The following is a 14,719-nucleotide window of genomic DNA, read 5'->3' as shown; positions in this document are numbered from 1 at the left end:
TTTGAATTTTGGTTACTTTTCATGTATATCGTATGATGTTTTGGTTAACAGTTTTGTAATACTATTGATTTAATCTTTTTTTAATATTTGTGAGAGGCCCCTCCTAACCTGAAGTCCTGGCTCCGCCACTGCATGCAAATGTGGAACTATGGTCATTTTTGTCAACTTCGTTAGAATTTTGTCAAAATAAATTGTGTTAGAAGGACCATTGCGACAATTTGGGTCCCTCAACTCATCAAAACGTGTAACTATAATCCTTTTTGTCAACTTTGTTAAAATTTTGTCAAAATGAGTTATGGTGGAAGGACCATTACTACAATTGGATTAAAGTTGACGGATCATTGCTCCAATTCGGTTAAAGTTAAGGGACCAATGGTAATAGATTTTTAGTTGAGAGACCATAGTTGCACGTTTTGATGAGTTGATTGACCAATGATAATGGATTTTCAGTTGAGGGATTATTATTGTAATTGAGTTAAAGTTAAGAAACTATTACTACAATTTACTCTAAAATTGTAGAAAAAATATTTAATTAAATTCTTAAATGAAACAAATGTTTAATCAAGGACATTGAAAAATGAGGTGCTTATATCAAAACTTCTTTTTCCTTCCGAAGTTTCCCAATGTATTACTGACTTTGATTCATGGAGAGCATCTTCTTCTTGTTTTTTTCTAATTAGTCCATTTTGGTTTTCCCCGCTGCCTATTCCACGTTGAATATGATAGATTTAGGTTTTTGTTAACTCCCGAGTTTTGGGCCGCCTTAAAATGGAGAGTGAAACCTAAAACCCATCTCCCTAATTTATTGTCTTTCTCTCCATTTTCTGAACTACATACATTTTATATCCTAACAGTATGCCACTATGCCACCAAAATGGATCGAAACTACCAAAAAAAAAAAAAAACAAAAATCGCTGCCCAGTCGATAAAACTATTGCCCGTTTGTGTCAAGAACCGGCCACCCTCTCTCGACTGGGAATAGACTGGTGCCTCGTCCCGATTTTAACATAGAGAGAGAGAATACATTAAACGATTTCTACAATCAAAAAACCTATTTGAATATTTTAAACTTCATCTTTGGTCAATCAAGTTGTTTTGCAAATCCAAAAGACAGCTTTGCTTGATCTTCCATTTTTCTTTGACCAAGAAACAAGTCCTTTTGCTAACTGCCCGAGAAAGTCTTGAGTACATGGTCCACATAGGCTGTGAGAGCTTTCCCCGTATCACAGCCTTACTCAAGAATTTCTCCAAACACATAGCGCAATACTCCCTAACGCTTATTACAAAGTTCAGACTGCAATACGAACTAGAACGATGCAAATCTGCATCTATTACCCCGGTCACTCAAAAGGATGATCAAGTATCTTATACAGCAAAAGTTCTCCAAAATTACTTTTTTAAAGAGAGAATTTGAGTAGCAAATGAAACAGAAAATCTGATTATATGTCTTAACTAGTACATTGTTGCTTTTCAATAGCAAGACATCTTTAGCTAGAACGGACAAACCCTATGTTTTTAAGAATGGCCGAATCTAAATGCATAAAGCAATGTTGTAAATTAGTACATTTATGCGTACACATACACAAGTATATATGGCAATCTCAATTTTCCGGGCGGCCATAACCGTATATGGAACGTATTAAATCAGTCGAATGCTTCTGGAGAAGACCATTGCCAAGTTCTTGCATCAGACCGCTCTGCATTTATACCAATGTTAGAGAGTCCTGTGAGTAGGAATACCTAACTATATCCCAATGCAACTTATACTTGTTAGATACCGCCCGAGGCTGCTCCATACACATGGCACTTAAATTATTAATTAAGGAAAACTAATGAAAATGGCTTGAAAATTTTGAGTTTTAACAATAAAGACAAAATAAAGGATAAAGTGAATAGTACCAGGTTTGACTTTTTAGTGTAAAAATGTGGTTTTTCGTTAAAGTGAACAGTACCACTGACTTTTTGTTAAAACTCCCTATTAATTAAGTAATGATTAACATACTTATTTCCTATTGATAACATATAATTTAGTTTATAAATTTAATTTAAAATTTTGATCTCCTTAGTATTATCCTTTCATTTTTAGTTAGTGAAAATTGTACATGTATATGCTTAAACTACTCTTGCAAACCTTTTCATTTTTTAATTTCTCATACCCCACGTCGCAGAATGAATATCAGGCAAAATGTGTTGTCAATGACAGATCATGGCTGCACTAGTACAACTTGATGATTAATTAGTACAACTTCACGAAAAGAAACACGATTAATTAGGATATATATCTAGCTTTGTGAGTAGGACAATGCTATAAATAAAATGGAATCAAGCCAGTACGAGCAGTTGCTGTAGCCATCGATATGGAGGTCAACTTAAACTAATTAATCAAGATTAAGAGAAAGGAATTACTAGTCTAGAGGGTGGGAAAGAAGAGAGAAGAAAATCATGGATATGAGCAGCAACCAGGAGAAAAATAACATTAAGAACAAGTCCACGCGATTAGACAAGACAAAATATTGAACACCAAGACAAGTTAGTAGTGGGAGAGTAATCTACTCCTAGTGGCTTTAATGACCAGGTCAACTAAGGCAAATTTAAGTTTGTATGATTGATTCTTAATTGATGTTTGAAAAATTGCATGAAATTCGAGGGAGCTGGTGAGATTTTGTAGAGAGCCAAACTCAAAAGGAACCAAAACATGTGACTGCTGGTCTTTGGTCATGAACCATTTTTCGAGTAAGCAGGAACTTGCAGGCCAAATTACTTATGCTGGTCTTTATTTTTTCGTTGGTCAGAGACTTCGGCTGCTTCAATTGGCACATTTCATATTTTCATACTCTTTTTTTTTTTTTTTTTCCCTTTTTTAAGACAAAATAAAACTTTATTAAGAGCGGTTAAGAATTTACATATATAGAACAAACATACCAAATATAGAGCATGAAAAAAAAGGCAATACATGCTAAACGAAACATCACCACTCCACTTACATAGGACATATATACCAAATATAGAGTAAGAAATAATGTGGATCAAATCCGCTTTTGGAAAGAATCGAACCTAAGACCTTTCACTTATAAGTGAAAAGGAATAATTAGACCATAGTACTAAGTGGCGATATGGAGATTGCTAGAAGTACGAGAAACATGGAAAGGAAAAGAGATGAGAGACCAAAAGGGGTTGCCACGCCGACCCCAATACCAACCATAGTGGCGGTGGTTTTCTCTTTCTTGCAGCAAGATTTTTTTTGGAGTTATTAGATACCTACATTTTTTTCCAACTTGTTTAGTTAAACATCTGTTCTTTTACAATATTTGATTAGGATGCTTTGATCAATTGCCAACTCAGTATTTATTTATTTAATATACTTCCACTTAAGCTAGCTAACAATTAATTTCCTAAATTCTAAAAATTTAAATTTTATTTCTGTTATTATATTTAATTAGTCTCTTCTTTCATTAAAAAAATCTTGGAAATACTTTCATAAAAATTTCATTAATTTGTTAAAATTTTACATATAGTTACATGAAAAATGTATTTGAAATGAGAATTGTTATTGGCATTCCAAAAATCTCATTTTACACTTCAAACTTTCTATAATTAGAAAGAAAAAAACACTTGTGCGAAGTATAGAATGAGATTTGTGGAGTATTAATAACAATTCCCCTTGAAATTATGGTACATTGAAAATAAACGTATCGACTTTTGGTTCGTTTAGATTCTAAATATACCAAGAAACAAAATGTACCATAAAATCAAAAGGACTAATATTATAAGTAAACAAACGTACCTCTAATAAAATTGTGAGTAAATTGTAGCAATGGTCCCTCAATTTTAATCAAATTAGAGCAATGGTCATTCAATTAAAAATTCATTACTATTAGTTTCTCAACTCATGAAAACAGGAGCAGAGGGACCATAGGACCACAATAGTCCTAGGCCCACCCTGCTTTTGCTTATTAAAAAAAAAAAAGAATTAGTACTACTGATTTTTAACATTTTTCCAAGACTTTTTCACTTAAACCATTCCAATTTCCTAGACAAAAGATCCGGCCCTCTTTAAATATTTTAAGGATATTTATGTAATCTTGTCCAACCCTAAAGCCTACCTATTCCAACTTCCAACACTTCTATTCCTTTTTCCAATACTAACAAGTTTCTAGCCGATTGCAGTCTGCCAGTTTGGGTTAGGTTTGATATCTGTGTATTGCTTTTCGATCAATCTTCAATTTTCATGATCCTCAAGGGTATGAACTTCGAATCTCCAAAGTTGTCATTTTCAATTTTTTTGCAATTTGCTAATTCATATATGTTGTCATCTACAATTGTAAATTAATTTAACAAATAATATTTTTTTTTGCAGATTAAAGAATTCCATTATTCCATCATTCCATCAAAGAAAAGACATTGAAGTTTAGTTAATTGGTCAACAACCCAAAGTATGTATTTTACTCTCAATTTCTCTTACAATTTTTTGTTTATAAATTATGATTAAATTGATGTCTTGCAATTTCTCTTAACCATTGCCTAATTTGTTTTAGCTTGTAAAATTAACATATATATACTATGCAATGGTTTCAAAATATGAAAACTCGTCGAGGACAATTATTTTAATTATTGGGGATATGTAATATTATCAATGCTATGTTATTTTGAATTTTGGTTACTTTTCATATATATAGTATGATGTTTTGGTTAACAGTTTTGTAACTACTATTGATTTATTTTTTTTTAAATATTTGTGAGATGCCCCTCCTAACCCGAAATCCTGGCTCCGCCACTGCATGCAAATGTGTAACTATGGTCATTTTCGTCAACTTCGTTAGAATTTTGTCAAAATAAGTTGTGTTAGAAGGACCATAGCAATAATTTGGGTCCCTCAACTCATCAAAACGTGTAGCTATAATCCTTTTTGTCAACTTCGTTAGAATTTTGTCAAAATGAGTTATGTTGGAAGGACCATTACTACAATTGGATTAAAGTTGAGGGATCATTGCTCCAATTGGGTTAAAGCTGAGGGACCAATGATAATGGATTTTAAGTTGAGAGACCATAGTTGCACGTTTTGATGAGTTGATGAACCAATGATAATGGATTTTCAGTTGAAGGACCATTACTGTAATTGAGTTAGAGTTAAGAGGCTATTACTACAATTTGCTCTAAAATTGTAGAAAAAATATTTAATTAAATTCTTAAATGAAACAAATGTTTAATCAACGACATTGAAAAATGAGGCGCTTATATCAAAACTTCTTTTTCCTTCCAAACTTTCCCAATGCATTACTGACTTTGATTCATGGAGAGCATCTTCTTCTTGTTTTTTTCTAATTAGTCCATTTTGGTTTTCCCCGCTGCCTATTCCACGTTGAATATGATAGATTTAGGTTTTTGTTAACTCCCGAGTTTTGGGCCGCCTTAAAATGGAGAGTGAAACCTAAAACCCATCTCCCTAATTTCTTGTTTTTCTCTCCATTTTCTGAACCACATACATTTTATATCCTAATAATATGCAACTACGCCACCAAAATGGATCGAAACTACCAAAAAAAATAAAAATAAAAAAATAAAAAATCGCTGCCCAGTCGATAAAACTGTTGCCCGTTTGTGCCAAGAACCGGTCACCCTCTCTCGACTGGGACGAGACTGGTGCCTTGTCCCGATTTGAACACAGAGAGAGAGAGAGAGAGAGAGAGAGTACATTAAACGATTTCTACAATCAAAAAACCTATTTGAATATTTTAAACTTCATCGTTGGTCAATCAAGTTGTTTTGCAAATCCAAAAGACAGCTTTGTTTGATCTTCCCTTTTTCTTTGACCAAGAAACAAGTCCTTTTGCTAACTGCCCGAGAAAGTCTTGAGTACATGGTCCACATAGGCTGTGAGAGCTTTCCCCGTGTCCCAGCCTTACTCAAACACATAACGCAATACTCCCTAACGCTTATTACAAAGTTCAGACTGCAATACGAACTAGAACGATGCAAATCTGCTTCTATTACCCCGGTCACTCAAAAGCATGATCAACTATCTTATACAGCAAAAGTTCTCCAAAATTACCTTTTTAAAGAGAGAATTTGAGTTGCTAATGAAACAGAAAATCTGATTATATGTGTTAACTAGTACATTGTTGCTTTTCATAAGCAAGACATCTTTGGCTAGAAGTAGAACGGACAAACCCTCTGTTTCTAAGAATGGCCGAATCTAAATGCATAAAGCAATGTTGTAAATTAGTACATTTATGCGTACACACACAAGTATATATGGCACTGAATCTCAATTTTCCGGGCGGCCATAACCGTATATGGAACGTATTAAATCAGTCGAATGCTTCTGGAGAAGACCATTGCCAAGTTCTTGCATCAGACCGCTCTGCATTTATACCAATGTTAGAGAGTCCTGTGAGTAGGAATACCTAACTATATCCCAATGCAACTTATACTTAGCTACCGTCCGAGGCTGCTCCATACACATGTCATGAAGCTACAAGATATTCGGCTCTACATCTTGTCCCACTCGAAGCCACAAATCATCGTCCCCACCTACGATTTCGCTTCTTTCGTATTTCAGAAGTATCCCAAACAAAATCTTTCCCTGCATCAGTAAAAAATTTGATCTGATTTGGTTTGTGAATTAAAAAAATAATAATTAAATAAACATAACTTTCAAAAAACCATCAGGATTACCTTCGCTCTCCTATACGATGCTAGAGTAGCCAAAGGTTCATTTGACTTCTGCACTTGTCCAGCTTCATGAACAATGTTGATCATCTGGCAACGATTACATCCACCCAAAGACTAGGAAACAAAACATAAACAAATTAATGAGACAAAAAGAGAGAAAAGCCATCCTTATGTTTAAAGTAATAACTTACTGTGAAGTATTTATTCCCAATTTTAAGATTTCTCCATCCATCTTCAACATATGGTTCACCCCCAGAGAAGACGAGGTTGGGCCGAAACCTCAGTGGATCGATTTGACCTGCAGCTCCACGAGCACCCTTTTGTATGTTTTCTGCCATCAATAACTCAGTAGCATGAAATTTCAAATATCAAGGGAAATGGAAATTTTATAAACCAAACAACCGCTAAATTGAAAGAGTATAGACATTAATTGTTCGTCTGAAGAAACTTTTCTGTATGTGCTAGCTTGGCCTTGGTTAGATTGGAATATGTTCTTCAGCTAGCTAGCTCATGGAGGGGTTTAAACACACATTAAAAGTGACATCTTGACATGCTTTTTACAGTACAGTAAGAGGTTCCATTACTATGTAAGAACTTACTTGTGCTTACTCTGCGGTTGAGGTCAGATACGCTTTCTTCAGATATTAATAAGAACTGAGCTTCATTCGAAAAATTCAATATGCTCTGCGCATCTCTGCCCATGCACATACTTTTGCTCTTATTCAAGCAATGGTTGTGATTCGAACTATAACAGTGTAATAAAGTGCATGGTCGGCCAATGGCATTGCTGAACCAAATATTGGCTTCATTGTCGTAACACTGTACTTCATATCTAAGGGAAGAAAAAAGACATCATAACTTCAAAAGCTTTATATAATGAAGAGGATAACTGAAAACTTAAGCGAACTTTCTAAACTTCATAACTTCACTGCATGGAAATCGTTGGAATAACAAATACTCACAGAAAATAACTAACAGATACATTATTTGACCTTTCAAATTAGAAAAATGGACCCAGAAACAAATAAATGCTTAAGAAATTATGCTGATTTCAAGCCACCAAGATCTGCATATGTATATATACATATATGAATGCACGCATCTGCTCTGGTAATAATTTTGTCCTAGTTACTTCATCAGTCATTGCTATACTAATTGTCGATATCTGTGACTTGAATCAAACCCTACTTAAATCAGGTAATAATGACACTAACATTCCACCGGTATAGAAAGTCACATAGCGAATGCGCTAACAAGGCCATACTAATCTAGAAGTGAAGATTAAAAAGCAGTTAAATTGACCGACCGGAAAATCTAAAAGATCATGGGATTTCAGTTTAAATTTTTTCTCTTACCTCTGGCCATTTAACTTAATTTCTTCTCGCACACCATTGCATGAATCTGTCAGAATGTTGATTGGCAGTCTCGCTTGGCATCTTGGTGACTCTACAAACAATATTCCCTCATTGAGGTCAATAAAAGTACTGATAAAGCACATGTCAGGAACCTGCAAAACCAAGTTTAGAAGAATTAAGTTAATATTTATCAATTTTGTTGGTCAAATGATTAAACAATTTGATGTTCATACTCCAAATTATGAAATCTCCCCCAAGATCGTGTGGTCGTATCCCCCCTCCCCTAATATCACTTGTATCAAAACTATGAAAAACTCTATGAAGAATAGATCAGACACTTGGAAATTATAACCGTGTGGGCCACATCTAGAATGCTGTTTAACATATTTTTTTTATTTGTTCATATTTCACCTAGAAATACCCTCATCTTTTAGAAAAAAGCTAATCCTTTTAACAAAAAAACAACTAAATAAATAAATACTAAAAGGACTAGCTCAAAATAATCTACATGGAACTCATTTATCACTACTTTAGATATGTCCGCCATGGATTAAACATGGCTGCTTTAGCAGGGTGGATTTAAAAAGCTTGAAATGGGAAATGGACATATGGAAGTAGATGGAAATACACCAGGTTTCCCCATAGAGTTGTGTTTGTACATGTGCGCATGCATGTAAAACTACTTCTGCATCAGAAACTACTTTTACCTTTTTCTGTGTAAGAATTTCACCACTTGGGCTTGTAAGAACCCATTCTCGATCATGAAGCAGACCTGCTCAAAAATCACAGAAAAAAAAAAAAAATTCAATTTGTAAATCAACTTTAGAAGTTCCAACCCAACCAAAAAATTTAAATTTACACAACCCATGGAAATGAGAAGATGGTAAAATAGCTACCCGTACTGCTCAAAGGCCAACTTTCCACACTGAATCCTGCACATGATTTTATTGGGTAGACGGTAATCGACTTGAGATACAAACAAGCAGCTGGTAGTCTGCTTTCAGGACCTACAATTTTTTTAAACTTAATTTTAGTAAGTTGACAAAGTTTACTGTGAAGGCAACACATATACACAAGAACCACTAAGAAAAGTGTAACGAAGAAAATTTGACAGCAGAAATAAAGGACATTGATCTAATTCCAGTTTTCAACTCATTCAGCCGATAATACAAAGCAGCATACTAATTAACCAGAAAGAGGATGAACCTTGGTTTATTTGATAACCACTTTCATTCCAATTTGGTAATGCCACAAACGAACTTGTCAGGAAATCAACAAATTTCTGCATATCATAAAACAAGAAAGAGAGAAGAAAATTAGACAGGAAAGAAAACCCCAAATTAGTGTTTTCGGCTATATTTCTCTCCTTGTGTGTATACTGCGTATTATATATTCCACTCTTTTAACACAGAAATGGCCTTCTAAAAATCTAAGAAAATGAGCATCTTAAAGCTGGAATATTGAACTTCAAGTTTATTTAGAATCCTCACATTAGCTTATGTATGAAAGTAAAACTAGAAACAAAATGCAGCGCCACTGTACACTCAAAATTTTGACTAGAACTCTCTATGGTTTGAGAACGAATATCTACCTTTGCATCTTCAAATGTTGACATATAACCAAAGGATACTCTCACAGCTCCAGTAGGTTTGCCATTAATTATGTCATTATCATCCCAGCAAACATGGCCAGCCTAATTTCAAAAACCTAATTGTTAAATAGACGTCATGAGTGGACCATGTAAATATAATAAAAGACACTGATTGAGAAGCCAGAAACACCTCAATATTTGAAAGAAGATCTGAGTGAGACAAGCCAAGATATTTTGCACATGCACCGGGATTGCAAAAGCATCCTGTCTACACAGAAAGCAGGATATAAGGGACTGTCAAAACCTATCCAAAGGGTAGTAAAGTTACTGATCTTATAGAGTGGAGTAGGAAAAAATTGATGCCATTCAAAGAACAATAGGATCGGTTGAATGCCAAAAGAAAATCTCACAAATATTACCCGTAACTGAATTCCAGATAAAGATGCCAGTTTTTCCACTTCACGGTATCCACACCAAGATCCATCCGACCTTTTCAAGTTGAAAGTGACTGTAGGGCCAAATCCATGAAATGATGCCTAATAGAGGAAAGTGTCAAACCACAGCAGATGGTTGTTTACAAATCCCAAAAAACATAGTAGAAAGAGATTGAGTGTCAGTACTCAGTAGAGTATACTCATCAGATGTAAGACTTCCCAAACTAATTAACGTTGACATATAAGAAGCCCATAAATCAGAAATGTTAAAAAGCATAGCAAACATATTCATCATGTTAACCAGACTCGCTGAAAGTCAAGAAACTAAAAAAATGGATCTTGATACTCCAATAAACTTGGTTTTCACCTTCTACTATCTTTCCCTTGAGAATTACATGCAAAGAGACTCCCTTAAAAATCCATGTCTACTTGTAATAAAAATAACAATATAACCATCCCTGCCCCAAAAGATAAAGCCCTTCATTCGGGCCCTGTTTAAATAAAAGCAGCAGCTTTGTTAAGAACAATAGAAACACGATAAGAATTAAATTACAACCTTTGAAGTTCCATAGAGTGAGCAAACACTGGCTCCATTTTCATGCCTCAAGGCCAAGAGCTTCTTCCTCACATAAGTTGCAAGTGATGCTGTATGCCTGTATAAAAGGGTCACGCAGTAGAGCATATCAAACATGTGTAGGCAGAAACAACTGATGAAAGATTATAACGAAAAAGTATGAAAACCGAGAAGAAAATACATTTCTGGACAAAAGAAACATTAGTAAGAAAAAGGTTTATTTTTCTCTGTACAAAATGCATTATGAAAGTTACAAACTATAACATACCGAGATATGGCAGATTCAGTTAGGGAATTGAGAATTTTGAACCCATGGTGAATAGATGCTATGCTCAGGAATGAAATGGTACCGTCCTCAAACAGCTCTTCCACACCTTTTCTTCTTCTAACGAAGTCAATATCAGCAATTGAGGCTGTGACCGTGCCTGAAATATTCTAATGATTACCCACTGAGTAACAATCCCGATGGTGATAGAAAATTAGATAAAAAGGTGCAGACCTCCACTGAAGTATGTCTTCTTTAGTAATCTGGAAGCATCTGAGGTATGCATAAACAATATGTAAGATTAGAGAAAACTTCTAGCACACCATTAGAAGCTAAGGACGTATTCATGATTAATTACTTACCCTTTCGAGCAATAAGCACTCCAAGTCCAGTTGGATAACCAAATAGCTTAACAAGAAACATCAAAACCAAAAATCAATACCCAAAGGTGATTGTTTCTAATACAATCCAAACAAATATATGTACCTTGTAGAAAGACATAACAACAAAATCTGCCGGATACTGTGATAAATCTGGTGGTTCTGTGGCAGCTCCTTTTGCAGCATCAATCAAGACCATCCAGCGGCCACTTCTGAGATACAAAATAAAAAAGAACCAATATTTAATGCATAATGCTCAATATGAAGAATTGTTTGAAAAATTCTCAAAATTTCTGTAGTGTATACTACCCACATGTGCAATATAAACAAGAAAGTATACTAGAATGGGCATAACTATGCTGTCTAACAGAGAAGCAATCATAGAGTGATCATCAGCAAAGATTCTACAAGAACGAATTTAGTATACTTGTCTTCCAGGAAAACACTTCATTGAAAAAAAAAAAAAAAAAAGACCGGATGACAGATAGAGAGACTCAAAGGATAAATATCTATCACATCTTCACTCCAAATATGTATTCTACAGACATCCATAAAGGACTGATAAGCGTAATATAAACTGATCGCAGTAACTCTATTAATAATAATTTTGTCGAGATAAAATATGCCATCATTCACTAATTCAAATTAGACTTGAGTGCAAATGGCAGAGCATATATAAAAGTTAAATGGATAACGATGGTATGACTATTATACTTGCAAAATGGGGAGCCATCCAGAATTCTTGCTGGGTCTTCTTTAATTGTCTTCACCAAATCAAGATTAAATCTCAACCCTGAGAAATTGCACTCTGAGGGGAAGGCAAATAAGTTATATGCATCACCTGTATCAGGTCAATTAAATGAATCAAATTCCCATACGTTATCATGAATTCTCAAGAAAATATCAGTATGCAAAACTGATGTTTATATAAGAGTATAGAACATTACCCTCTATATATCTATATCCATATATGCATATGAAGTAACTTAGAAGGGAAAGACAGACAGCCAGTGTGTGCACGTGTGTGTCTTACACAGAGACAGAGAGAAATAGCTTAATTCGAAGCGATCCATGAGAAATATAAATCAAGATTTTCTATGGGTTCAAACAATCCTCACAGGTCATGTTCCAACTTACTGATGTTGGAACAGATATCCAATGAGAGATTGCCATAATCTTGAATATCACGAGGACTAACCGTGAAAAAATTCATAATTCAGCCAAACTGTTTGGACCCCCTCTTTCTCTATCAAATATGTGTAAGTGTGAATACATATGTTGGAAACAACCATTCAAAGATGCTTGGAAGATGTGCTGCGATAAAGTTCAGGTCAATTTCCAGTCGATATCTAAAGTGTCCCCTTAGAAATACCTGTTGGTTCTCCCTCCAGGGATCTAGCTTCACTTCTCCTTTGTATTGGGTGTTGCAATGCCTTCATGGATGCCACAGTACCATTAGATACTCCATGATGCGAAGTCTCTTCAACATCTATTGCAAAAGCTGCAGCTCCTTGACCCAGTGCATATCTAAACTAATTAAGGGCTACATTTATATGGATTTCAGGCTCTTAAGAAGGTGAAAAAGGCAAAAAAAAAAAAAAAAAAAAACAAAAGAATAATGACTTCAATTAATAATTTAGCAGTATGTGCAAACAATCGCAAACGAAAGGAACAGACTTGATTTCAAAAAGATTTCAGGCATAATAAAACCGGGAACAATACAGGTCAAAAGGGCATAAGCGATAGCACAACATAAGTGCGTAACATCAATCAGAAGTCAATCATCTGACAAAACTGATGTGCAACTATGCCAAACATTAAGCACAAACTTGGAAGCTGTAACTTATAACAGAGAATAAAAAATGATGATTTTGTAAGGCATGCTAGGATGCTCTCTGATCCCAAGTACACTATTGTGATTCTCCATCGTGTAAGCAAAACAGCTCTGACAGCTCCATGGAAAGGCCTCCCCTACCAGTTTCAGTGCCGCTGTAGCCCCCGAAGTGAATATGCAGCTGTAATCTTTTGGGGATGCTTTACAATAGTCCAGGACCTATACAAGTGTGACAGGGCTATCAAAAAACTCAAAATACAAAATGTGGGACTAACTATTGATTTTGCACATGAACCACCAGATATTAAATATCGCTCACTAACACAATTCAGAACAACAATTAGAACTCACAACATTTGACAATCTATCTAAAGACTTGGAAAAATTAGAAAAAGATTGGACCTTCGAAAATACAATAAATTGGGAAAACTAACACGGAAGCAGATGGAGATAACATGGTATACCTGTTGCCGGGCTTCCCTTACGATGTCACTCGTAGCAGAACTGGTATCACCTTGGCTATCTAGATACAAATTAAGGAACTTAACGAAAAAAAAATACAACAAGATTACACGAATATCTGATTTCAAGTTTTAAACTACATAACGATTTCTAAAACCGAAATCATTCATTTTACACGTAAACGGATACGTGGGTTTCCATAAGCATTGGAAGTGAAATCTTTGAAGATTGCTTCCATCTGCAACTCAGAATACATAGTTGCACCAGCATGATCCAAGTACACAAGTCCTACATTTTCCAAACCCAACAGCATCAACAACCAAAACCCAATAATAATTCAGTTAAAAGATTGAAAATTTTCACTTGCGTCAACTAAAAAGATTGCAAAGTAACAAATTTTAATCTCAGAAGCTCTGTTGTATCATTTTCCAGCTCAATTTTCTCGGGAAACAAGCAGAAATTAAAAGGGATGCAACATAGAAGGGAATTAAAGAGATGCAGACCATCTAATCGTTTGAATTCGGTAGCTCGGATTTCGTCGATGGTTTTGGGACCGTTGGGGTATCCGTAGTGCTCACCAAACTCTCTCAGAAACGCTTCCTTGCTCGCCTCCATGCTCGATTAAACAGTGGGATAGAGAGATGGGATTAAACGGTAAATGAAAATTTTGTGCCTTCAAGTTTCAAGCGTTTGTGAGTGGTCTTGAGAAGTTAAAAAGTAAAAAGCTTTATTAGTTCTAAATGCCAACTGATTCGGCTTACCATGTGTCTACGCTTCAGCAAAACGCAATACTTCTGATCTGACTCTTCTATTTTTATAAAAAAAAAATTTCTTCTGTATTTATCGAATTGTGATGCAATGTTTATCATTATGGCTGTCAGTGATTTATTAAAATATATTTTCTGATACGGACAATATCTGGTTGTCAGAATAGTAATTGTATTTAATACATGTAATTATTGTGCTCAATTACATTTTTAATTTAGTTTGATTTGGTTTGTTTTATTTTTCTATGATTTTTTTTATCCAGCTTTTTCTTATCGGTTTAGTTTGGCATATCATCAATAATAAATAAGTACGTTAATCAATATAATAATTAATCATTAATAATTATATTATTTGATTTACAAAATTCGATTTAAAATTTTATTC

The 14,719-nt window shown here is 34.6% G+C and overlaps 1 protein-coding gene across 4 annotated transcripts; it reads right to left on the bottom strand.

The window, feature by feature from the left end:
- Window positions 1–5,978: 5,978 nt before the first annotated feature.
- LOC137726831 (molybdenum cofactor sulfurase) lies at window positions 5,979–14,357 on the bottom strand. 4 transcript variants are annotated; one of them, XM_068465786.1, is made up of 23 exons: window positions 14,071–14,356; window positions 13,757–13,855; window positions 13,570–13,628; window positions 13,164–13,324; window positions 12,644–12,798; window positions 11,986–12,112; window positions 11,378–11,483; window positions 11,254–11,299; window positions 11,126–11,164; window positions 10,895–11,051; window positions 10,609–10,705; window positions 10,038–10,154; window positions 9,809–9,886; window positions 9,619–9,720; window positions 9,234–9,309; window positions 8,924–9,034; window positions 8,735–8,799; window positions 8,028–8,179; window positions 7,272–7,504; window positions 6,864–7,003; window positions 6,676–6,786; window positions 6,440–6,583; window positions 5,980–6,361 (listed from the first exon to the last, which is right to left on the bottom strand). In XM_068465786.1, the coding sequence occupies exons 1-22, from the start codon at window positions 14,180–14,182 to the stop codon at window positions 6,473–6,475; spliced, it is 2,454 nt and encodes an 817-aa protein (XP_068321887.1). In that variant the 5' UTR covers window positions 14,183–14,356; the 3' UTR covers window positions 5,980–6,361; window positions 6,440–6,472. The 4 variants fall into 4 exon arrangements, with proteins under 4 accessions (XP_068321889.1, XP_068321887.1, XP_068321888.1 ...); XM_068465788.1 differs by having other exon boundaries at window positions 5,979–6,583; window positions 11,986–12,079; window positions 14,071–14,357; XM_068465787.1 differs by having other exon boundaries at window positions 5,980–6,583; window positions 11,378–11,480.
- Window positions 14,358–14,719: the final 362 nt, after the last annotated feature.

The sequence above is a fragment of the Pyrus communis genome, chromosome 2, assembly GCF_963583255.1.
Source record: "Pyrus communis chromosome 2, drPyrComm1.1, whole genome shotgun sequence".
NCBI classification, from domain to species: Eukaryota; Viridiplantae; Streptophyta; class Magnoliopsida; order Rosales; family Rosaceae; genus Pyrus; species Pyrus communis.
The sequence above is the reverse complement of the archived record's forward strand: the minus strand, read 5'-3'. Positions and strand labels throughout refer to the sequence as shown.